At 35.9% G+C, this 26,981-nt stretch overlaps 1 protein-coding gene across 28 annotated transcripts in view; it reads right to left on the bottom strand.

Moving 5' to 3' along the window:
* LOC116167242 (voltage-dependent calcium channel type A subunit alpha-1) overlaps positions 1 to 19,177 on the bottom strand; it is a 72,135-nt gene extending 52,958 nt beyond the window's left edge. For all 28 annotated transcript variants that reach the window (XM_031482554.1, XM_031482552.1, XM_031482546.1 and 25 more), the window contains exon 1: positions 18,990 to 19,177. In XM_031482554.1, the coding sequence (XP_031338414.1) occupies positions 18,990 to 19,177 (188 nt within the window). The remainder of the gene's footprint in view (positions 1 to 18,989) is intronic.
* Between the last annotated feature and the right edge of the window lie 7,804 nt (positions 19,178 to 26,981).

The following is a 26,981-nucleotide window of genomic DNA, read 5'->3' as shown; positions in this document are numbered from 1 at the left end:
TTGCAAGATTAGTACAATTAGAAAAGAAGTTCCTTGTCAACACCAAGTTGGAGAAGGAGTACAAAGCCTTCATGCAAGAATACTTGGAACTGGGGCACATGAAATTAGCCACCAATCCACCACACCACAGGAGAAACGAATTTACATTCCTCATCAAGCAGTAATCAAAGAGTCCAGTGCGACGACCAAGTTGAGGGTTGTTTTCGACGCATCCTCAAGACCGGCAAAGGGGAAGAGCCTAAATGAAGTCATGCACGTAGGTCCAAGGCTACAACAAGATCTTTGGAGTCTACTAGTCAGATGGAGAAAACATCGCTATGCCATCACAGCGGACGTAGAAAAAATGTATCGGCAGATGAAGCTGGACAAAAGAGATCATCGGTATCACACGGTTCTTTGGAGGTTCGCACCGCAAGAACAAATCAGGGAATACCAGCTTACAACGGTCCCATATGGGACAGCATCAGCACCATATTTGGCGGTAAGAACGCTGCAACAATTGGCCAGAGATGAAGCACATAACTACCCAAAGGCGGCGTCAGTAACTCTCAGTGACTATTACGTGGATGATGTGTTAACAGGAGCCAACACGATAGAAGAAGCAAAACTACTGCGGGGAGAGTTAATGAGCTTACTGAATGCAGGAGGATTTACACTGAGAAAATGGGCCGGAAATCATCCAGATTTATGGAAAGAAGATCAGCGAGTACCTGAACCACTAGAAATCAGAGAGGACGAAGCAAGAACCTCATTAGGGATGGGATGGTTCCCACAACAAGACGTATTCAGGTTCAGAGTGGAAGTCAGCGACAAGTCAATGACAAAGCGCAGCATAATGTCAGATATCGCAAAGATATTCGATCCGCTAGGATTAGTCAGCCCAGTGACAGTAACAGCAAAATTATTAATTCAAGAGCTATGGATGAAGTCAGTCACATGGGACCAGGAAGTACCGGAAGATATAGCGGAAAAGTGGACAAACTTTTGTAAGGAGGTAGTTCTATTACAAGAATTAAAGATCCCAAGATGGATTCAGCACACAGACGAAGAGCTACAGCTACACGGATTCTGCGATGCTTCCGAAAAAGCGTATGGAGCTGCAGTATACACCAGATCGAAGGATGGAGAGGTAACATTACTCACATCAAAGACGAAGGTAGCACCAATCAAGACGAAAATAACCATACCTAAATTGAAGTTGTGCGCGGCAGTTTTATTAGCAAGACTACTGGAGAAAGCAGCTACAGCTCTGGAGATCCCAAACATCACAATATATGCATGGAGTGATTCAACTATAGCGTTAGCATGGATAAAAGGAGACCCTAATCGATGGAAATCATTTGTGACTAATCGAGTTACAGAGATAAACAAGCTCGTACCTCACCACCACTGGAAGCACGTTCGCACAGAGGAAAACCCAGCCGACATCTTATCACGGGGATACCCAGCATCAAAAATTCAAGCCAACCCAATCTGGTGGAACGGACCCGAATGGTTGAAAACAAGCGAATGGCAGGAGTATCAAACACCGAAAGTCACAACGGATCAAGAGATGAAACGATGTTTAGTAGCCACAACGTCGTTGAAAGACGATAGTATCATAAGTCGGTTCTCATCGTTATCAAGATTACTAAGGGTAATAGCCTACTGCAATAGATTCAGCAGGGCCTGCAGAAAACATCCAAGCCAACAGACGTGCGTAAAAGTAGAGGAGCTGGAAAGGTCGATGAATCAGCTAATTGCACTGACGCAAAGGTTGGAGTTTGGGAAAGAAATAAAAACACTTCAAAGGCAGCAACAGTTGGAAAACAGCAACAAGTTAACATCACTAAACCCATTCGTGGATGGAGAAGGAATGCTGCGAGTAGGAGGAAGACTGCACAATTCGAGGTTGGCATTTAACGAAAAACATCCCATAATACTACCACCAAAACAGCAGTTAACACACCTGGTGATAGTGGACGCACATATCCGGACCTTGCACGGAGGAGTCCAGCTCACAAGCGCATACTTACGAAGGAAATATTGGATCATAAATGGCAAGAAAGCAGTAAAAGCGATCATCCACAGCTGTACAACATGCATTCGGTACAGGAAGCAAACAATGCATCAGTTAATGGGACAGTTACCTACGGCCAGGGTAACACCAAATCCACCATTCACACACACCGGGATAGATTATGCCGGTCCAATCAGCATACGAGCCTGGAAAGGAAGAGGTCACAAGGCGTACAAAGGATACCTAGGTATATTCGTCTGTCTGTCAACCAAAGCAATACATCTGGAAGCAGTTGGTGACTTGTCGACAGAAACATTTCTGGCTGCTTTAAGAAGGTTCATGGCAAGAAGAGGTCATTGTGCGCACATATACTGTGACAACGGGACGAACTTCGTAGGCGCCAGCAATTTACTTCAAGCTGAGATACAGACCGTGATAGAGGAAGTTGGGAAGAAACAGGAAGGCACACTCGGAATTAAATGGCATTTTATACCAGCAGCCACACCACATCATGGAGGGCTGTGGGAAGCTGGAGTAAAATCAGTCAAGCATCACCTACGAAGAGTTATTGGCGAAGCGAATCTCACATAGGAAGAGCTTACAACCCTTATATATCAGATCGAGGCGTGCTTGAACTCGAGACCGCTAATACCACTCATCAGTGAACCAGGAGGCATAATATTAACACCCGGTCACTTTTTAATTGGAAAAGCATTAGTTGGTCCAGTCGAAAATATAAACGTCACCATCGAAGAGAACCTGAGTGCTAGATGGCGGTTGATTCAAAAAATGAACAGAGACTTCTGGAAGACATGGTCATCAGAATACCTAAGCAATCTACAGCAAAGGTACAAATGGAAGCAAAGTAAAGAAAACGTGGCAGTCGACGATGTGGTACTAATAAAAGAAGATAATATACACCCAGCAAAATGGCCGCTAGCAAGGGTAACAGAAGTACATCCCGCAAAAGATGGGAAGGTACGAGTAGTAACGATCCGCAAACAAGGAGGAAAGATCAGCAGAAGAAGTGTACAGCAGCTAATAACAATCCATTCAAATCCAGAACGAGCACAGGAGTCACAGATGATGGAGCCACTGTACGCCAACCCAGGAACCAGTCAGCCGTTGCGGCCGGGGCAAGATGTTCAGTTGTCAATTGTACATGCACCATTGCGGCCGGCAGAATGTTCAATCACAGATTAATCTGGGATTAATCTAGAATTAAACAATATTAAGTAATTCATGTAATAAGTAGGTATTAAGACATCATTATTATGCATAGATAAAACAGGTCAATTGAGTAAGGCATGAAAATGCAAATAATAGAATAATAGTATCGCTGAGCTAGGTAAACAAATGGTAGAACTAGGACAACAATTTTGTATATAAACGTGTCAATATATTATGAATAAACCAGTATTATAGCTTAGGCTGATCTTACTCATTTGGGGTGTAAGGTTCCAAGTCTACAATTTGGCACAGTGACGGGTGCCGCCTTATAATCTACCCCAAAACTATCTTAATCTCATACCGAGATTAAACAACTGCAAAAGCTCCAAAAGGCGAACTGAATGAAAGAACATTTAAATAATACAAACACATCTTTTATACAAAACAATTATTAACTCTAATGGCCTAAACAATAATAATCATTATAAATTTTAATGACATGAATAATTGTATACTTTTCGGCCATGATTTTATAACCTAGTGACACTAATTCGTCTTCTACTGTTATAGGTTAACATAAGGTTTTCAAAAATCGTAAAATTACTCGCAGTGGTATCACCTACTTTGGAATTTAATTGTTATTTATGGTAAAATGGACAGGATTGCGGCACGTACTTGCCGTACATTTATTCGAACACTGGAACAAAATTGTATGAATTTTGGAAATTTTGTACAATTTGTTGAAGCACAAGTGATATACAAAGCTCTACAAGAGAATATTTAAGAAAATGAATTGAATTGTGTTTGCAACACGAAGGCTCTCATTTTGAGCATGTGTTGAAGAAGATGAGTAGGGTTTTAAATAATTAGATCCTATTTTCATATAAGTTTTTGTTTTCCAATTATAGCTGATCACATTGTTCTCTTTTTTATTAATGAATTATTTAGACTATAATTCCTTGATTTGTTTAAGTTCGATTATCATAAAATTATGGCGAACTACTAAAAAGAAAATGCGAAAAAAAATGGTATCAATTCAATGAAATGGGAATAAATCAGAAACTGTTAAAGAAAGCTATAGGAACATGTAATATCAAAATATGCGATTTTCGATCCTCTATCTCATGCAATAGGCACAACATGCTCATTCTATTTAAAAAAACTGAGTTTTTAGTTTTTGAAGTTTCTTAAATTTAGATCTTCATAGGTTCGGTTGTACGCAACTTTTTTTTAAGTACACTAAGAGAAAGCCCTATTCATTCTATATGCACTGATAAAAATGGGTTGCCATGACTAGAACCGTTTTAAAGCAATCAATTATCAAGGTACCATCTGCACCCGCCATTTTTAGCGCATTTTTGAAAAAAATACGCTATTATATTCGTCATTGCTGGCAGGCCGGCTGTCCGCGTTAGATCTCCACAACTACAAGACTTCAAATTTTCACTAAAAGCTTTCTGCTATAGTGTAGATGTGCAGGCACTAGTCTATTTTGAGTTAGATTACTTGTAAGATCGATAATTGAAAAAAAATAATTTCGATATGGGTTTCGGAGGTGCTATAATTTTACCGTTAGATAGCGCTACCAGTATAAAAACTTATTATTTACTTTGTGATTTGTTTTACAAAATGAAGACGTACCGTCAATTGAAATTAATTAAATAAAATTAATTATTTAACGCAGCTCGTGAGATCGATAATTTTAAACTTCGCTAATAAAATACTGACCTGCATTACCAAAAATGCGCTTTAATCATGCATATGCTGATTTACAACTTGTTTTTCTTAAAGTCAAAATAACTTAAAAACCATAAATGGCAGATATAGACATGTGGGTATCAAAAGAACTGAAATTTCACGTAGAATTCAAAAATGCAATTTATTGCCATTGAAAATAACGAAGTTACTATCTACTTCCGGTGTTTCCGAAGGTGGGGGCATTTTGAAAATATTTTACATCGATTCGGCCTTCAGAGTAACTCCTTTTTCAAAAACCTACCTATTTTACTTTCCCAAAAACTTTTAACTAAAGCTCCCAAAAAAACACCCTGTATACGCAAGGTAAGGTAAGAATATTCAGTTCTATAAATTTGTGTGGATAAAAATTTTGAACTAAGTACTACTGAACTACCGTAGATTTCATCTTATAATTGTCAACATTTAAGAAGACCGTAAATCCATACACGGTTACTCATTAAGAATTTTTCGTTATCCCATACTATTATTTCAATTTAACTCAACTCATTTGACAAGTGAAATGTCATTCGTAACGGACGGCGTCCGTTAAAAAATAACGGACGCATATGCGGTCGTTAAGGAACAATGCTTTATTGAAATATAAACAACTACTTATTATAATGGATATGAAAATTAAAGTGACAGTTATTGCTAGAAATATGTAGACCATCGTAGGAAACTTGAGGACCACTAGCACCTGTGGATATTACACTTTATGAAGAAGCTGTGGCTATGAATGTTTTAATTTCAGCGTTTCCATCGGAACTTTGAAATAGTTGTTTGGTGATTTTTAATCGCTTCGAAACTTTTGTGCATAATGAATTGGGCACACAAGTACATTTCCGTATTTCCTTTACGTGCGCTAATAACACGTCTTCATTTACTAAATTAATCCTCTTAATCTTAAGCCATTACTTGAAATCTTCGTATTATTTATATCGCTCCCTGTTTTTTCTGGTAGCAAATCGACACTTGCAGCCATGGAATCTGCTAATACGTCTGGAGGAATATTGATATTTCCTTCAATTTCGTGCATATTTTTGGAAAAACGTCGTACAGCTTCTCAGCACGCGTTTTTAACGAATTGTTTAGTTGCGTTAAGCAGTTGCGTCCATGACAACCGCTAACATGTGACCATAAGCATACCATGATCAAGATAATTATTATATTTAACTATTCCGAAAAGATGGATCTTTATGAAGTGTAAATATATAATTTCCAGATGATGGGATGACGAAAAATCTTGAACGACATACGGCCGATACGCAAATAACGGACTTGGTTGAATATAAACCTCGGTTGACGCCTCGGTTTACAAACTTCAACCACGTCCGTTATTTGCTACATATCGGCCTTATGACGTTAATAACTATAAAGTATAAATTTAAGCTTCCTACGGTATGTGTAATTCAACAACGCTTAAATTGGGAAAGTTATTTAAATTTTCAAATGAGTTAAACCATAATTAATTATCATACGAACTCCAGTCTATGAACTTGTTCCCATTTATGTTAAACCATTGTTTTACTGCGTATGAGTAAGAAACTAAGAATTAAGTAAAAACCAACATAATAATAAACGCAGGATCGATGTCAACGAAGTGAACACCTAGGCACCCATAACTTATTCTTGAAACATTGTAACAGAAATTTAATTACGTAATTAATTCACGATGATTTTATAGCAGTTAGTTTTAATTTACTGCTTACTTGTGCTGACATTCATAACATGTAAATTTATTACACATTTCTAACATAAGCGCGGAATTATCACTTCGACATCGATGTTAAGATTAAGACTAAATACAATTCAATTTACTTATATCGCAAACAATAAACGTTCTTGAAAGACATTAAATTATTCTTCTGAATGTTTATGTAGTGTTTCCATTTAAACGTGAAATCGCGTTCCAAGTGCATAGATTTCACATGATTACTTGGCGTCTGGAGATTTTGATATTTTAGATATAAATTTCGATGTGGATTTTCGAGAGAATTCTTCAAAAGTAATAGATTTTGTTTGAATTGAATTAATAATACGCATTACGCATCTACATTACATACGAGTATACCGTTTCTCCTTAAAGGTAGGGCTCTCATCGCGCTAAAAGACGAAGCGTAAGACCTCAAATGAGAGATACTAAACAAATATGTGAAAAAAATGATTCATCAGCTCCTACTTTTGATTACCGGTCCGTGTGAGACGAGCAATTTAGATTTCGGTAAGTCTGTATATACTTCCTGTACCATACTCAGGTTTCTGAAGGACCGGAACAATATTCGGCTTCTTAGCGCTCTTTCCAATACCTGTCCAAAAACTAATAATGTGACACTACGCCTCGTTCATACTTAGTTTCTCCATTTTAGCTTCCAAAGCACGAGTCCTTTGTGTTGCTCTAATCATTATCTAGTTAGGTATGTGACTGCGAACAAAGTATTGAAAAATTTATCGTAATCTGGTAATAATATCTGCACGGGGACAGAGTTACTAGAGCTTGAAATGAAAGAATTCGACGAGAATTTTGATCATTGCCTTTCCAATTGAAATTGTGCAAAGACGTAGGGAAACAGAATGAAGTAAAATTATAGACGCAGGACACAACTCTCCATCACATGGTCGCGTTATTGAATTAGTCCCCCTAATTACGAAACAATTGAGGGGTTGTTGGAATCATTATCTACTCGGTTCAACATTTCTACAAATAGAGTCAAGTAGGTACTTAAACCTAAAATTAAATCTTGAAGCAGACATAGTGTAATATATTCCAAATGTAACTGAATGCTTATTAATCCAAAACCCGCTCGTATTTATGTTTAGATCAGACTTTTCATACAAAAACAACTTCAATTATGCCGTTCCCTAAAGGAATTTATTTTATTCTTTCACACTCAATAACTCCGATTCCGATGTAATTTGCAGTTCGTTGAAGAAATTGTTCTATTTTGTCATTGGAATCCCTTCAGGCAGTTCGAAACCAGACTAATTTATTAATTAATCCTCTCAGGAATTTTATTCCAATTTAATTTGATTCTTATACAGGCTTTATAGTACTCCGGTTAACAAAGTATGCTTACTAATCTAATCAAGTTGTAGTTTGGATAAGATGTAGATCCAAACTTTGTAACTAGTATCAAGATCGCCTTTATCTTCTTCCTTTAAATTTAATGGAAACAGTTGCATTCTCAATTATCTGTGAGTCAAATTTAACAATCTTTAAAAATTACCTTAATTTAAGAAAAAGAAATTATCATTTTAAAAATTAGACGCCTGAGCAATTTTTCATTCAGCATTGGACCTTACTGTCTGATGTGCAAACAGTTCCAGACTTACAAAAATAATCGTTTAACCAGTGGAATTGCATTGGTATAAAATGAAGATTCGTTCAATTCTATGAATGCAGCTGTAACAAGCATTTTATGAACTCCATTTCTGAACGCCAAAGATACATCGTATCCGTTTTTTAGCGCATTTTTTCAGATTGATTTGTGAAAGCTAGCTTTTAATCTCAGTTTGGTCGCCTGACTGGCTGAAGGCAAATGATCCCGTAAAATAACGCTTTTAGAAAGACGAGGAGTGTTCGTGTACCTAACCGGGCCGTGTAATTAACAACTTTAGGGACGACATCCCCGAGAGTGGTTTACAAACGTGGTGATTTTTTAGTATTTTCCTATCTTCTTCTGCACAAGTTTTATAAAGCTCTAGTCTCGTGTCGGCAATAGAAGCTCGAGCTATGAGAAGAGCCCCAAAAATTGAGTACTATTTTGTGGAGGGTTTATAGCGGAATCCGCCAAAATGCGAATTGCAGGTGAACGGGACGCCGGAAGTGGGTACCGACAAAGGGAATGTAGTAACCCCCGACAATATTTTATGAATGGTCGAGTCAAAATTTCAAATGCGAATTGCGCCTGAGCGAGACGTCCGAAATGGGTACCGACAAAGGGAGTGTGGTAGCCCCGGACAAGATCTGTAACTAGAGCGGGTATTTTACGTACCTAACTGTTTTTCGATCTTTTTCATTGTAATATGCGGAAGGATACATTGTAAGTTTAAAAACGGGCAAAGTCTCAGTAACATTTAACCAAACAAATTTTCATTTAATTTAATTTTTAATTTAATTTATTTATTGTCGAGGATCAGAGTTAAATAATTTAGACATTGTCAAAGTTTATGTAAAGTGTATGGCTGCTCCGTTACATGGAATTGTCTTCTGACCTACAATCAAATAAACTTAGGTTATGCTTATGATCTAATAACTAGCATTTCTAATTACAAATTTAATAATAATAATGAACATTGTACGCTGTTTGCAAAAGCGAGCAAACGAAGTAATCATTCATACACCTGTTAACACGTGTAATGAAAATGGAATTTAATTAAGTCTACCTTTAGTTATACACGACCTAATTTCACTCATATTTAGGCGAGGCTTTCAATTTTCATCGTATCGTAAGTAACGTCTACTTGTCCCAAAATATTCTGGAGTAGGTGTACTGAAACTAAAGTATTTTATAAATAAACAGCCTAACTCAAAGCTCAATGTAAGCTTTTGGGACATGACTCGCTTAAATGACATAATCTAACAAAAATTAAAAATAGATCTATCTGTATCACAATTTATCAATTTTATTTTAAATATATTTCATATATTAAATATTTGTGTTTAACATCACACGCGTAATTAGTCTGATTATTTCTAAGGTTGTCTTAATTGCATAGAGAATTCTATTTAACGTAGGCAGATAAAGTACATATATCTAAATCAAAGTTACCTACTTCAAATTACATAATTTCGATTAAATTCAAGTGTCAATTAAATTCAACACGGAACGCTTTTTGTGAAGTATTGGTCTCCCTCTTTTGCGGCTTATTTAAATGGATTTATCCATCGTGCAAATTATAGGGTGTTTATTAAAATTTAAATTCCAACAGTGATTTACAAATACTTAATGAAGTAAATTCAAATTTGTCGATGGCACAAAACCTAAAGCACGCTTAGTGATAATGGTATAGGGCATCCAGTTGATGATCTGACTAAATCGTCTTGGTACAAGGGTAAAATTGTATGCAGAGTGATATTTTAAAAGTAAAACGTATCACAAAATACCCAAAGTCGTCTGGGAAGGGTAGAATAGGAAGAAATATGAATGTATTCTATGATACCCCTAATACTCTGTTCCCTCCATCAACACCACTATTATAATAATCAAAATATATGTTGGATGTAGAATTGTGGTTAAAGTACACCATGTTTAACGCGTTTAGACGATAAAAAACATGTTCATCAATCAAAATTGCGCACCTGTCATGTGTATACGGGGTGTTAATAGAATCTGAATAAAACGGTAATCGGTAAAAGATTTAAAGACAATTAATTGGCGCTGTTTCTGACTGTAAAAACCCTAAGTTATACGGTTAATTTTGACATTTCTCTACTGCAGAACATTGTTATTAAACTTTGAGAAACCTGATTCCCAGCTAGTTCTTGAGTTGCGGTAGTGAACCTTCCAAGGAACCATCTCTCAGCATTAATTTACGAGCACTTAAATTTACCAAGCGACATAATAGGTTTGATTGCAGTGCACGGGACGTTCCACCATCCAATTTTCTGAATTTGCGCTGCCTTTCAAAAGAAGAGAATCAACCGTCAATTGGAGAAAACCTCGACGCATCGATAAATGTAAATGATTTTGCATTAAAAAAATTTCTGAAGGGGCCAACCTAAACCAAAGATTTTGGTGATTTTGTTTATTAATTGTGAAGTTCATTGATACCATTCTATGTGTTAGATTAATTACAAATAGTAAAGCCTAGATCTAGAACGATCTTCATTATTAATACGAGGACGGGTCAAATGAAAGTGAGCCAATGCAAATAAATGACAAACAAAGTACTTTATTTAAAAGTAGTCTCCATGAACATTAAGACATTTGTCCCATTGACTAACGAGCCGCGTTATTCCCTTCTCATAAAATTCCTTGGGCTGCTGGTTCAAATAGTCTGTAACAGACTACTTCACGGCATCGTCCGACACGAATCTGGTACCCTTGAGATGGTTTTTCAGTTTTCCGAAAATGTGAAAGTCGCAAGGCGACAAATCCGGGCTGTATGGAGGATGTTGAAGCGTTTCCCACTTGAACTTCTCCAGTATTGACTTAACCACATCAGCAACGTGGGAGCGGGCATTGTCGTGTAGCAAGATCACGCCATTCGTCAATTTTCCAGGTCGTTTGTTCTTGATTGCGAGACACAACCTATCCAGTGTTTCACAATATCGCGAACTATTGATAGTCTCTCCAGGTTTAGCAAATTCGATCAGTAATAGCCCCTGATGATCGAAAAAAAAGTCAAAAACCGGACCACACCACGCTGTTCCTCGTTTGGAGCGTCCATTATGTTACACTAACGACTTAAGCACGGTGTATGAGCGCACTAAAGAACTTTAACGTCACACTTTTACGTCACTTTCGTAAATTAGGGATGCCTGTGTGCTACGCGCATGCGTCGCAGAGGATGGACCGAACCATTATTGCGCAGGGTGGGTTGGCTCACTTTCATTTGACCCGTTCTCGTATAACCAAAGAATCCATAATATGGAGATTAATAGTTATTTACCTAAAAGTGTGGAAAATGACACATTACTGGCGGGGAAATATTGAAGTGCGGGGTTCCTTTGTAGTACTTTAATTTCCGAGTCAAGTAATGTCAATTTACTGATGAGTTTTGTCTTAAATTTTACACGAAACGTCAAGTTTGTGTATGAAGATGGCTTTAAATTAAAATGCGAAAACTTTGTATTTTTTAATTAAAAATCAGATCCCTGTTGTCGCCTACTAAAAATACTCGCTAGTGAAATTTTCTCAATAAGAAATAGAAATAGAAATAATTTATTACTGTAAACAAGAAAATTTCACAACCAAATTTACAGTCAATAGACACTAATTTTATTGATTACAGCTAGGCACCTCATTAGCATTAGCTGTGTTGAGGTTGCCTTCATAATTGAAAATGAGAAAATGACTAACGTGGCTGCTCCCCAGCAGCAATACCAACATACTATATACAAAATTTAAATAAAAGTTAATACTGGAATAATTAATAATTAATTCATTAGTTAAATGGCAGAATGTAAGACTGCTTCATCGCACTATACCTACATTATACTAGTGCTAATTTTACAAGCATTATTAGATATGCTCAAACTTAAAAAAAAAATTATATAATATAAGGAAACTATAATAAACATAATACTAGAAAAAACATTCAACAGTTTCGTGGCTAAAAGTAAACAGCCACGTTTTTAATCCTTTTAAAAAATTTGTCACTCTATTTAAACTAGTGATCGAATATGGAAGTTTATTGTAGAATTTTACACAATTGTATACATAAAACCGCTTAAAAGCCTCACACGAGGGTCTTGGTAAGGCTACTCTATTCAAAGATTTTAGTCTAGATGAGTAGACTAGAGAATTACCTACTTTTTGACCACCCCTCAGATAAAATATACGTAACACTCTAAATATGTAGAGATGTCTGATTGGGAGAATTCCAAGAGACTAAAAATGGGGAAAAGAATGCTCAAATCTTAGAATTCCTGATATTTGCCTAACAGCTTTTTTTTGAGCGACAATAATTGGACGTACGATACTTACATACACTCCTCCCGAACTATCCCGTATTGAAGCTTACTGTTGGCAAGGGCAAAGTAAACGGTTCTCAGAATATTCGGAGGACAGACATATTTTAACAAGTAGAGTTTACTGAAGACCATATACATATACTTTTTGATTGTCTGAATATGTGGTTTCCACGTAAGATTTTCATCTAGTTCCAGCCCTAAATACTTAATACTACGAACCTGTTCGATTTTGAGACAATTATCACAACTCAATATTGACGGACCTTTTAGGCACTTTTTACATTTGAAAAATACACTGTCTAATCCCCTAGCTCTATTTCTCAAGGAAAAATGAACCAGTTTGGTTTTTGTGCTCAAGGCCATTTTATTCACGGTAAACCAGAGTTTTAAGTTAAGGTCGTCTTGAATTAAATTATTAAGTAGTTTTTCATCACTCATTTTACAACATAAGGCAGTGTCATCGGCAAAGCAAGTAAGATCACCATTGAAGTTACCCGAACATAATTTATTGATAAAAATAATAAACAGAATTGGCCCTAAAACAGAACCTTGGGGTACACCACACGTTATTGGCAACAAAGAACTATAGGATTGCTTGATCCGAACACACCGACTTCTACCCGACAAATAACTACCAAACCAACTTAATGCAATGCCCCTGAATCCCGCTTCCTGCAAACGTGACTGAAGTAAACTGTGATTAACAGAGTCAACGGCTTTCGTTATATCTATAAAAAGTCCGACTACCGTCAAATTAGAATTAATGCCATTAAAAATTCAGAGCAAAAGGACAATAGTGCGTCCTCCGTAGATCTGTTTTCGACAAAACCATACTGCTTTTTACTTAAGAAATTATTTATGTTTAAAAACTTCACTACTCTGATTTTTACAATTTTTTCTATTATTTTAGAGAAAACCGAAAGCAAGGATATTTGTCCCTAGTCGTTAAGGTTGGTCACATTCCCTTTCTTAAACAGAGGAACTACTACAGCTTTTTTTAAACAGTCAGGGAACTCACCAGTTTCAAAACTCAAATTAATTATGTAGGCTAAGACAGGACTAATAGAAACACTAATTTTTTTAATGACATGAGCAGAGATGCCATCGTAACCTGGCGACTTATTGGAGTTTAGCTTCCCTATGATACTATGCACTTCTTCATTACAAGTAGGCATACAGAAGAAGGAATTCGTGGTATATGTGTTTGGAAAAATGTCTCTGTAATCGTTACCGCTACAACCATCAGCCGAGTCTAAAGTGCCCATTAGCTTCTCAACAACTGAAGTAAAATATGAATTAAACTCATTGGCTATACCAAGAGAAAAGATCTGAAAATATCCAACTCACCCCCAAAAGAAATTCGTACCTACTTGGAGTAGCTGTTCTACTGGAAGATGAGGTAGGGGAGACCGAGAGGGAGAAAGTTGGACCAAATCTTTATAAGTCGGTCTTATAAGTAAGCATCTTTTTTTGGAACACATTTTGTTTTGTTCTACCATTGCACTACCCACTGTTAAAGCATACACCTCCTTTTATTTTAATTGTTGTGTTTAAATTTTACTTTGCTGAATTGCACCACAACGAGAGCTTGAAATCTGTCTTTTGCGTTTTTGGTTAACTGGCTTGTGAACAAGACATTTCGGTCCCGGTAGACCATTTTTGGCGCTTTATCGTCCGTAGGGTTCACTCATTCTCTAAAATTTAGTACCTGGCGTTTAACTTTGGGTAATAAGGCGGCTATGGAGCATAGTGCTTACCAAACTACCCCCTAGGATTCGTTATAAATAAGTGACCCTAGCACATCCGTAGAAATCCGTACAGTATTACGATGCTCATAAAAGTTCATATAAACATAGGTCCCGCAAACATTTCGTTGCTGATCTACAGGGTACCTATATTATAATTTTAGGATTTTTTAAAAGTTTTTCATTTTATCTTGGTACAAAACTGCACGGTATCTCGCGAAAACAAAAATGTTTTCTTTCTGAAATTTCCACTCTTAGGGCGTTGAGATATCCAAAGAGGTTCATATTCTCAAAAAGCAAAACTCATCCTTACACAGCCCCGAAACAATTCTACATACTACATAAATTGAGGCTATTTAGGCTAAGGCTGGTAAGTTGACCAAACGGCAGGCTTTGTGTGAACTTGCCAATTTTTCTTTAAGGATAACGCCCTAAAAATTAAGTTTGATAATGTTACCATTCGGAATAGCTACTAGCTTCATCCATCAGTATCGCGATACAGGAATCAAATAAAAAAATGTATAATTCGTTGCATTAAAATTCGCCTAGTTTGTGGATAAGCCGTTACTACTTTTGCAAAAGGTCGTTATCGCATGTTGAGGAAAGATGATCATCATAAACAGGCCCAGATGTCAAACTAAAAACCGTACACAATTTGATTTGTCAAAAGGACTATAATTGGCGCTTTGCTTACAATGAACTTGCGAATTTAATTTCCCCACATTTTACAAAATGTTTCTGTATCCTCGCATTTAGATATTTTCGTCGCTTTAATACTTATCATAAGTACAAAGCTAAAAGGTTATGCGTTGTGGCTTTGGGTCCTTTTATCTTTAAATTTAAGGCAGCCGGCCGTTTAAACATATTTAATGCGAAGGAAAATTGCTTATTTTATGTTTGAGTTTCCAACGGTTCCTGTTAGTATAAATTGCCTTCCACTCATAGCGCGATTGACTATTAAGGCTTAAAATATTTAACGCTTATTACGTCAAAACGATCTTTAAAAAGTTTAAACAATTTGCTCTTAAGTAATACCTAATTATTTGGAAAATAAATATTGTTGCAATCTGAATACAAATAGTACGTATGCTCATCACAGTGAAAAATTGAATTCGAGAAAATATAATAAAAGCGACTTACACATTACGCCAGCTCTATCTGCATAGGCACAAGGGCTGTTTGTGTTTTGGTGGTAGCAAAAAAACAATCCTCACTAATCACTACTCAAATTTTTCGCGAATAAGAGCAAACGACGTACATTTGGCGAATTGCAAAAGAGAATGACTAACTGCTTTTTGGGGAAATTGCAGGCTTTGAACATGAAAGGTCGTCATACCGGTATTTGAACGCGTCAATTTGTTGATAACCAATACAATCTACATACGCAAATAGGCGTAGATATCCTTTCGCTAAAAGGAATTTACGAACTATTTTATAATCGTTACTCTTATTTATCACACAATTGTTGGCCGTAGTAGCAATTGTGATTTTTGAATCTGCTACTGTTTTTCCCTAAGGTTTTCCTTTTATTATAGTATTATACTTGTGCACATTTTCCAATCCAAATTCTACGTAAATATTTATCGTAACATTCAATTAGGTGTTGTAGTTCCGACTTTGCATATAATCTTAGATCATCGTATATACGGATCGCTAGAGGCCACATCTTATGAGGGCGAATATACCGGCGGCGACGAGGAGTGAATTTACATGGGAGCGAGAGCGAGTTTTAATGGAAGAAAATTTTCAAAAATGAGTTTACGGGAGTGAGTTTTATCTAAAAAAAGGGAAAAGTTTTTTTAATAATTAGGTGTAGGCTTATTGGACGCGAATTTTCCATCGAGCCAGTTTCGTGCAAAATGAATTTCCAACGTGGGTACCTTATTCGGAGAAGAAAGTTCGGGGAGAAAATATACCGAAGTGAATCTCAAGTTATGAATCTTCCAAAGACGAACTTTCCTGGCGCGTGCGAATCCTACAGGCGCTTATTTTCCGAGGATTTTCCGTACATGGTCCCTCCGTAACACTCTACGCAGGAATGGGAAATACTGTAACCCTCTGGACGTTTGACGTAACAGGATTGTAACATTTTTATTTTCTCAGGTACATTTAAACTCTCAGTTGCTATTCAATTGCATTCGGTTTTCTGCTGGGTGCATTTTTAAAAGCAACTTGGAATGCGCGTGCTAGTTTGCTGTTTTATTTCCTTTTATCTTCCTTGCGAGTACTTGTTGGTCGGCACGGTTTAAAAGTAGTTGTTCATCTCTAAAAATGTATTGACGGTGTAATTCCAAAAGTACCTATTATTATTACTTTATGGCGATTGAGCGGGTGTAATTCTCAATCGAGTCTAAACATTTATCTCTCATTGTTGAAGATTTAATTCTATTTTGATGAATTACGAATTTTCTATTTGTTTTACAGGAGTTTGAAACAGTTTATTTCCAAACAGTATTGAGTAGCATTTTTTATCACAAATACAACGATTGTACGGCACATAACAAAAACAAATGTTGGAAACAGTTGATTTCAACAAGATGGAGCGCCCGCGCACAAAGCTGATATCGTGCGAGAATACCTCTCGAACATTTTTACATTATCCAGGAAATTTGTCTCACAGATATTCGATGACGTACGCGGGTGCACTATCCTGTTGGAACCAACAATTTCCAACTTTTCCTTTTAATGTGCCGTACGTCAGAAAATTGAAATTGTATTTCAGATTGTACATTTTAATTTCAGAATATATCGATTGAATTTCAGTTCAGTCAATTTAATTTCAGAATGGCAGCAGAAATAAATTGCCGGATGTGATGAACTCCTGTTGCAGTATAAGAAAGCGTAGAAAGAAAGAAGTATAAACCACATAGCAATCAAGACCGGTAACGGATTGTCACATGCGCTAATAAAGGGGACGATTGGGTGAACTTGGTTACAACCTTCTTTATAAAACCAAAGAGTACTTGAAAGGCATTATATGTAGATGTGTCAAAAGATCAAATTGCAGGAGGTGATTCCGCTCAAGCTATTCAGCAAGGCACAACATTTCGGATATGTCGGTGTAGGACAATAATGTAACATGTTCCATTATGTTTGTTTTCCTTTTTGTTGTTAATAATGCCAAATTCTTCATTTTAACATAATTATTTTATATCAGAAAGTTTTGTTTCCATCCATTTATAGCATACATGCATACACAGAACGGTTTTGATAGAATGAATGCCTAAAACACAATATGCCCTTTATAACATAATATTATAAATCACAGAAACATAATGAACGATTCAAGTAACAAAATCAATATATTCGCGACATATGCCTCTATATCAAATACCAGGGTCATTATGAATTTGAATTAATATTTCCTGAAATAAAAATGATTCTCTCTGAAATGCAATTCATGTTTTCTGAAATTTACTACTGAAATACAAATTTGGATTGAATTTAAATTGCCAGAAATAAGTACATTTGTGCGTTCTAAATTCAAATTGACTAAACTGAAATACAATATATGATATGATATAGGCAATTTATATCTTCTGAAATTACAATGTATATAGTTTGAAATCAATGTGATACTTTTTGAATTAAAGTTGGAAAAGGTGTAGAGAATGTAAGCTATTATATGGCAAAAATACGAAGCGAATAAATGATTTTTAGTTGTATTGTACTAGAACGAGAATATAAGCGCTCTTACTATATGTGTGGCCACAAAAAAGTTCTATTTTTGCTTTGTGATGACTACCTAAAACATTAATTCCGTTGTTTACTAAAAATTATCTATTGATTACTATTGAGAGCAAATATTTCACCTTTACGATATTAGAATTTAGATGTATTCAACAAAATTCAGGATCGGGTACACATTGTCCAAAGCTCCAACTGTAGTACAGCATTTATTTTTTTATTTTTTTTTGAAATTTTATTACTTATCCCTCTCTTGTTTTTTTGGGCCCTCAACAGGCATGCGCCCAATTACAGAGTGACCCGCATAATGCTATTTAGAGGTGCCTCTGCAGAAGGTCTTAAGTTGGTCTATACTACTCCGGTATTTACCTTACGAATTAGGAAAACTGCAGGAAAACCTAATTCGGAGTAGCCGGTAGAATGCTCGGAACTGGTCTAAGGTAATTTCCATCTCCGCCACAGATGAAAAATTCACCTCAACCCAGGTTCGAACACCCGGCCTCCGGATTTATAACCCAATGCTCTACCACTGAGCCATAAATCCTTTATTTACTATACGAGTATATTGTTTGAATAAATCCGATGCCAGTATTTCTTTAATGTGTAAGCGCTGTGCTACATTTGGGGTTTTTAGAAAGGATATAAACCAAAATCTGGTCCTTGATGCAAAGGATCTGGCCCTTATAAGGTAAATCTAGAAAAGCTTAAATTTCTGCTCATTCTAGAGAAGTATGTAAATGTAATTTATCTAAAAATACACTCTGTCTGATAATTAGGTTTTACACACAGGTCGCGGCCCTCTTATGTCACAGCACTTCAATCCGAAACCTTTTGGTTCACTTTACGGACACTTTATTTTACATAGCACTAATTTTTCTGTTTTACGTAATCATAATCCGTTTTAGCACACATCTCTAGATAAGTTACATTTGATGGTATCAGTGAGTGGGGTGAAATGAACAGAAATTTGAGCGGAATAGGTACCTATCTTACTTTCACTGTTACGGATACGTACATAATATCTCCAAGTTTAAGTCTTGTCTGTATAAGGGCACATGATTTGTGGTCGGAGGTGGTGACGGCGCGACGTCTTCTCGCATATCGGTTGCTCTGTGGTAACGGCATTTCATCTGATACGCGTACCATAGGTGATGATCCTCGACGCCGTGTTGACATATGCCGTCCTGCCATCCCACCCAACATCCTGAAAAAAGGAGACATTTTAATATCGATTTAAGTATCAAGTATCAATTAAATGTCCAAAATGAAAGTAGGTATACTAAATAAACCCCTAAAGAGCATCTAAAGAAGCGGCAGAGCACCTCGGTGTGACCCTACGGGGTAATTGGATTTGGCCCATTTTCAATAGGCTTATTACTTGTGGCATAAAGGTCAACTGTGCAAAGTTTGAACCAAATCGGTCCAAGCGTTTGGCAGTTATCGTGGTCACGGACGGACAAGCGGACAGACGGACACCATCGACTCCCCTATAAAGCTTACATGTACGCTTTGCTCTGCCGCATTAATAATAAATGTACTTTTTGATTGACACATTATGAAAATAGTACATCCTTAAAACGAATTTTCTCAGGTATGATTGTATCACATTTAAAACAAATTTAAAAAATCCCTTTCAAAGAAAGTAGAACAGACAAACTTTTTACTGGGGGTGCTTATAATTCAGAAGAGGTGAGATGGATTAATTAAATTAGTTAATAAATGATAGGAAGGATATCATTACAAAAATGCGTATGATAACCTCTTTAAAAAAAACGGCAACAATGCTACTCTATGAAGAATGAAATAGACGCATTACGGATTATATTTTTGAAAAAGATTAAAAAGTGTGTAACGGTAGCGGTAGACCGGTAGATTTGCATTTAAATTTCTTCTAAATTTCATTGTTAAATTTAGAGGGTCAAATTTATTTTCAAGTGGTTTTGATTACAATGTGAAGAATAAGTTGATCGATTGTAGTAGGACGGACGTAGACCTCTTTGTTTGCATGTTAGGAAACCCGTTATTTCTTACGGCAGCATGAGATCACTTTTTGACCATGGAAAGCTTAATCTGCTTCTTTTTTCTGTGCTTTAAGGATGAGGAAGATTCCAATTGGCACAATAAAAACATGGCAGATTTAGTACACGTGATGTCAAAAGAGGTGTTTGATGAGTACCAAACAGTAGGGGTTACTTTTGGAGAAGATTCGTATGGTAACTACCGGCGCGACCACTGTACAGTCCGATAACCAATCAAGGATTAGCATTTAAGCCGGATCCATTTTTGAAAAGTTAAAAAATTCGAATCTTGACCACGATATAGAAAATACTGTCGCGTAATTTCCGTAGTAACATTTTGTGTGTAAAACGTTGTAGTGCGGAATTTGAACCAAGTTCATTTTGTAAATATCCGCCGCCACCAGAATTCGTATATGGAACACAAATTTCAATCACGCTAGTTATATTGATTATTGTTTAAAGAAGAATCTTGAAAGCGAATAAAATTCTCACTTATCAACACAAAAGTACGGACTATCGCTAAAAATCCAAGATAACGTCCTTTTCGATGCATTATGAGCAAGGATGCTTTAATTAAAACGCGAAGATATTATAGTTATAATAAAGAACGATTATTTAATCTTCTGTCAAAACATTTCCTGCCGCGAAGTAAGAGAGTGTGTTGAATTTTTTTTGTAGTGATAAAAACATTTGAATTATAACAGTAGAATAGTATCAATAGAAACAGTAAAGTGCATTTGGTTACGTATTGAACCCTTATATCATCCATGAAATAAAACGACTAGTACAATCTTTAGAGCTTGGCGGATCTGTAATTAGATTTATATGGGCAAAAGCGCACATTGGACTAAAATACAATGAAAAAGCAGATCAACTTGCCCGACTAACGGCAGTAACAGAAACACCAGAAGCTACGAAGCTCTGGATAGGACACATAGGAAATTACTTTGTAAATTACAGAATTAGTTTATAATTTACAGTTGTAATTGGGAATTACACTAATTTACAGTTGTAACTGGGAATTATGCTAATTTACAGTTGTAACTGGGAATTAAACTAATTTACCGTTGGTTTCACTGGCCGAAAAAAAGTTTCTCCTATTCCGTATTAAAATAATAAATTGTTTCCCATGGTCGGTCAAATTAATTAATCGCAAATAATTAAATTAATTAAAAATTGTGGTTTGTTTGTATATTCCAAGAAGCACAAGGATATACCCGAAACCAATTACGTTTCGAACTTTTGAAATGATTCGCACTTTCGACAAAGAAGCTCTCCGCAAAAAAACCAGAATTCCATATACATCGTCCGTCAGTAGCATTTAGAGCTCATTATCCCTGAAGGAAGGCTGTATCCACCTAGTTCTGTATCAACATTGTTCCGTGCCGTAGATAAGGACGGGCCATCCTGTATGTGTATATGTTTTTTAAAATTCATATTAAGTCTGGAGAATCTTATTAAGAATAAGTACGGAATTGAGTTATTTCATCGGAATTTCTTTCTATTTGTCTAGATGTCCATTTTAGCATTGTAATGATTTTAGCTTTGTGTTTAATTGCTTAATTTGTTTTTTAAACTTTATCATTCATGTACATTTGTTGTTTAATTTATAAGATGTTAAGGTTGGTTATTTCGGATTTAGAACATTTGATAGAGTGTTATCTGCTCGGACGCGATAAGGACGTTGTTATTGCAAAAGTTGATTTTCGAGATCCACGTGTATCTGGCGTTAATAACTAAAGCAGGCCTTCCACGTGCATTCATTTCATCGAACTTTGAATTAACGCCATGTCGTCGAACTTGGAACAGAATGTTGAAACACCACTTCCACGTTCGCACATGGTTCGTACAAACTTGGCGAACAAATACACGTACGATTGTGCACGCGAAAACAACATTATGCGTTTTCGGTTCCTCATATACTACAATGTGTAAATCTATCTCACTTATGTCTTAACTCTAGGAGCGACAAGCACATCCATACGCGCGCCCAGCATCGCTCCGCGCCAAGAATTTGGATTGGCAAAACTCTTCGCTCCGCACCAAGAACGATGCAAACTTTGCGTGATGACCCCTTCCACGTTCGAACTTGGTCTGTTTGCAGGAGTGTACACTCCAAGTTCGATGAAATGAATGCACGTGGAAGGCCTGCTTCAGGCCACAGTTGCGGTGTTCTTTTGCGGGCAATTATGTTATAGAAGAGAGGACACTTCAACTGCTCCTGATTGGTGTTACATTTAATTTTACGGAGGGAGGATTGTGATGATCTAAGTGGTGTTCTGTATAAATAGGCAAAATAATGCTGACTCCCGATACCGCTGTTCAAGTCACGACGAGTTAAAGAGCGTGGAATTAAGTTATTCAATTTTTTAAGTATTATTTTTGTTGATGAAGGACTCCATTTTTGTTTGAGTGATTATTAATATATGATGAAAATGAATTGAGACTCAAATTTTTTTTATTTTCTAACGCTATCGATTTCGACGAGAATGTCATCTTCATTCCGAGCTTTACATGAAAACGTGTATAAAACAAATATCTAGTTACAGTTAACGGTAATCGATAGCCGTTAGAAAATAAAAAATTTTTGAGTCTCAATTCATTTTCATCATATATTTTTAAGTATTATACTTAGTACCGAAAAAATCACGTTTGTCCATAATTAAATTTAAATTCAGAAATGGAAATTGAGCTTCCTAGTCACAGTGTGACGGTGACGTTTACCGTGGACGTTACGGAAGAAATTAGAAACCTAGTCTATGTAAGGTAGGGGGACGTATTTGTAGCCTGAGATTTGTGAAAGGAGATTGGTTTTGAGCCGTTGGTTATCAAGTTGACCTTCTGTAAGAAATTGACCAAAAGACTAACCCATACCAAAGAGCCTAGTTTTCCGTATGCATCGCGTATTTAACGACTCTTCCCTTCTTTCAACTTTTCGATACTGCTTCTTTAACATTTTGTTAACTTCAGCCAATCAAATCCACTAGAAAAGACGGTCCACTCCCCTTCTCGTCTAAGTTCAATAAGCGCCATCGATAAACTAAGACATGTGTTACTGATTAATGATTATCTTCAAACTAATTAGCCTCAAGGAACGATAACGAACTCCTTTTCGCAAGACCGGATTTAAAATGAGGTAAACCTATAAAAAACCACAAGTTTGTGGAAAAAGAAAGAAAGAAAAGAGGAACAGCTTGTGTTACAAAATAGAAGAAATCGAAGGGGATAACGTGGTTGGCGGTGGACGGTTTTCAATAGACTCCTAAAAATCAGTGCTTATGGAAGTATAATTTCAGGATGAAAAATTCCTATTTAGCATTTTACGAAATTCACAAGATGAAAGCTTTTATTATGTGTTTACTATTTTCTCAATCGAATAAATTGTACGAGCTTTTGTGAAGAACTTTATTTGAAAATGGAAATATTTAAACTAAGGCAAAATTAAAATCGACGTATAGAGAATTTCCTTGCTGTGGGAACATATTGTCACAAAAACTTCTACAGCGTGAAAGAAAACTTTCTTTGCGTGCATTTGAGCGAAAATATTCTATCCAATTTATTTAATACGCCAATGATATTCTCTAGACAGTACCGCAGTTTTCTGCGCTTGTAATTTAGAAACTTTTCCTACTTCTATTATACAACGCATGCGATGGTATTGCAGTTCAATAAATCAACTCTGAAGTAATTACATTTCGTAGTACAAATTTAAAGTGCCTACTTTAAGAAATTATCCATCATCTCTTTTCAATACTACATTATAGATACAAAAGATTCTCTCTGAAAGAGGAAATTTTGTGCACGGAAAATGCCTAGTTCTGGCTGAAGGCAGTTGCATAGGCACAAGTGAATTGGGAGCAAGGGTAACTAACTAACCGGGTTATTATTGTTTGGTTTTTTTTAGGCAACATTAGCAGTGTTAATGGAAATTGCATTGAACCACCGTAAATGTTAATATCCTTGACACCCTCCACCATAATCTTATTCACAATAGAAATCGAATCTATCAATAAATCCTTCAATTTCCTAGACTCTGTTTACTGTTTATGTATTATGATTTTAAAGAGTTTGTTGCATTTTTTCAAGTGTTCCTCTTGAGCAGGGCTGTGCAAAGCTCCTTATATAAGAATTTTACTACAAAGCCCTGAAGCCTTTGCAAAAGGAATTACGGATGGCAAGCTCAAATTCATCTAATAGGGAAGTAGAGCTCATTAAAAAAGGTTTGATTTTACCCAAGTTTTTGAAAGAAAGTAAGTTCTTTATGGAAAGAATGTAAATTCTTTATAAGAAAGGATTTCCATTTCTTTCCATAAAGGATTTCAAAAAGACTTCGAACTTGAGACACAGTGTAGCCAAATCATCGTTCTCTACCCGCATGATCGTTTTAATGATCGACAAAACATGTTACAGAAAATGAATTCGAATGTACCTACTATAAAAACAGTGGAAGATATTAAGTAGTTAGTGTCCCCTTTCTCGTTATTTTAACAAGAGAAAGAATAAAATCACTATTTAGAGACAACTTCGAAAGCTCTCGAAGCCCTGCATGCGAATGCGAACTTCCTGCTTCGGTGGGTCCGTAACAGATTTCCTGTCGGACAGCATACTTAAATAGCGACATAAAAAGTAAAAAGTGGATACTAAGCAGTCGATATAGCGTGTAGGTTGTCCGCTAAGGGTGCGGTTACGAAAATGATATGCAGGGAGAAAATGTTGTCTGGAACACTCATCTTCAAAACTTTCTTTTAAATAAAATTTTTATGGAAATAGAATAAATAAATAAAAGTTTGCTATCAATCTATGTACTTGACATTCTCAACTCGAGTCAAAGTTTGACACATGAGCGTAGCGAGTGTGTCAATTGAAAGAGGGTTGAAAAACACTTTCTTATTAAGTTTTACACATAATTTTGTTGACGAAGAACTCCATTGTGTTTTGAGTAAATTAAAAATGAATAGGAAAAATCGAGACTTATTTTTTATTTTATAATAATAGTATATTAAGATACAAGTGTATAATCAAGTCTTTAAAGCACGCGCAACGAGTTTAATGGCACGACGCGAAGCGGAGTGCTTTTAACGTTGCAAGTGCTTTAAAGACCAATTGTACACGTGTATCTTATAGTATTTTTTTATTATACCTGCAGTATAATTTAAAAAATCGGAAATACAATGAAATCATATTGACGTTATACTCGAATGCATGTCTATTTAAATGGGCTGGGTGTTCGTAATTTCACGATTGCCATGGAAATGTCACTTGACGTTTTTGCTTAAAAATCATCGTCTTTGTCAATAAAACGATTTCCGTTGAAAAAGATAATACACCGTCCATTAAATCGCTTGTTGTAAAATCTAAACAAACGTTGGTAGGTGCAAAATCCAGATCTAGTAAAGCCTATTATAAAGAATATGAGTTGTTTCCATGGATGAATAGGAATTTACTTACGAATAAAGTCTTAAATGCATCGATAATGCTGGCGTATATGAAGGGAATGTAAAAGGTATTTAAATATTATATCTTTTGGTGCATTCATTCAAAACTTCAAACAACGCTGCGGTTAAAAAGTGGAACAGATTTGGAAGCATACCCTAAATTACGCGCGTTTGTGAAAGCTTCAGCCAAAGGATAGGTACAAGCCAAAGAAATGTTCAGCACACAAAAAGCGACCTAGGAGGATTTTTTATTTCACCCAGATGAAAGTTTCAAAAGTCTTACTTGAAGTATCATTACTTAGCAACTTTAAAGCATGTGTGTTTTAATAGTATCTTATTATTCACGAAGATAAAATTTATCTGAGTGAATAATGCCTTTCTCACGAGTTAAATACTATACTTTTTCTACTTGTATTCAATAATTACAGTAATAATAACATTGTCGTCCGTAATTGTGAATTTCCTGGGGTATTATACGTTATCCGGAGCTTGACGTAAAAATGTGTTAATTTGCTCAGGAGTGAACGTTTTTGATTTTTTTTGGGTTGATAACCTTCAGAATTTCGTTTTAAAAAGGCGCGCAATCTTGCATAGCTATCGATGTTCACACTATTATGATTGCTAACGGTTTTCAGCTAATTCGCCAAAATATACTGGAAGTACATTTTCTGAAAGCGAACTTATCGATTTTGTGTTGCGCCAATCCATAAACGTTTTGCACACCATTTCATATTTCTTGCGAGATTTTTCAGGAAGTAGGTAAATTAAGGGTAATTTGCTTTGCCGTTTTTTCAACATCCCGAGGAGTTAGAATTAGGTATATTGTCCTTACTGCTCATCATGATTACACTATTGTCCATTTTCACAAAACTGACTTCTCGTAATTTGTTTGATTGACATTAATGTTTGACAACTGAATTTATCGGTATCCGAGATCCTGATTTTTGTTACATACATGTTTCCAAGACAACCCTACAATGTGACCTGAAGAGTAATGACAAACTCGGAATACGATTGGGTGACAACAGTTGAATAATGAAAACATATTGAATAATGGATAACTTTCTCAATTAAAAACCCATCAGTATTCTACCTATTATTTAATATGAGTAGAAAAAGGCATTTTTTCGCACGCATTTGAGTGTTTTAAACGGAGATTGTGATTCAGGTATAATAAAAAATATTATATAATAAAATAAAAAATGTGATTTAAACGATTTAAAACTTCCATAACAAAATTGCGCGCAAAAAAAGTCGTACACCTACCTATGTGTTTTTTAACACACGTGCGTTTCGAAGCAATTAACTTTCGCGATAACAACATCCTTATCGCATCCGAGCAGATAGTACTTAAATGCACTCAACCAGATGTTTCTTAATTTTAAATAATGCTTATAATTTAAACAAACGAATGGTAACATTTAAAAAAACAATTCTAAAATGGAAAATAGACACTAAAATAACAAATTCCGATGAAATAAACCAATTAATTAAAACATTCACACATACAAGATAGCCCGTAATTATCTTCGGTATTATTTCACCCTAAATAAC

The sequence above is a fragment of the Photinus pyralis genome, unplaced genomic scaffold (assembly GCF_008802855.1).
Source record: "Photinus pyralis isolate 1611_PpyrPB1 unplaced genomic scaffold, Ppyr1.3 Ppyr1.4_LG3b, whole genome shotgun sequence".
Taxonomy (NCBI): Eukaryota; Metazoa; Arthropoda; class Insecta; order Coleoptera; family Lampyridae; genus Photinus; species Photinus pyralis.
Note: the sequence above shows the minus strand (reverse complement) of the source record. Positions and strands in the feature narration are given on the sequence as shown.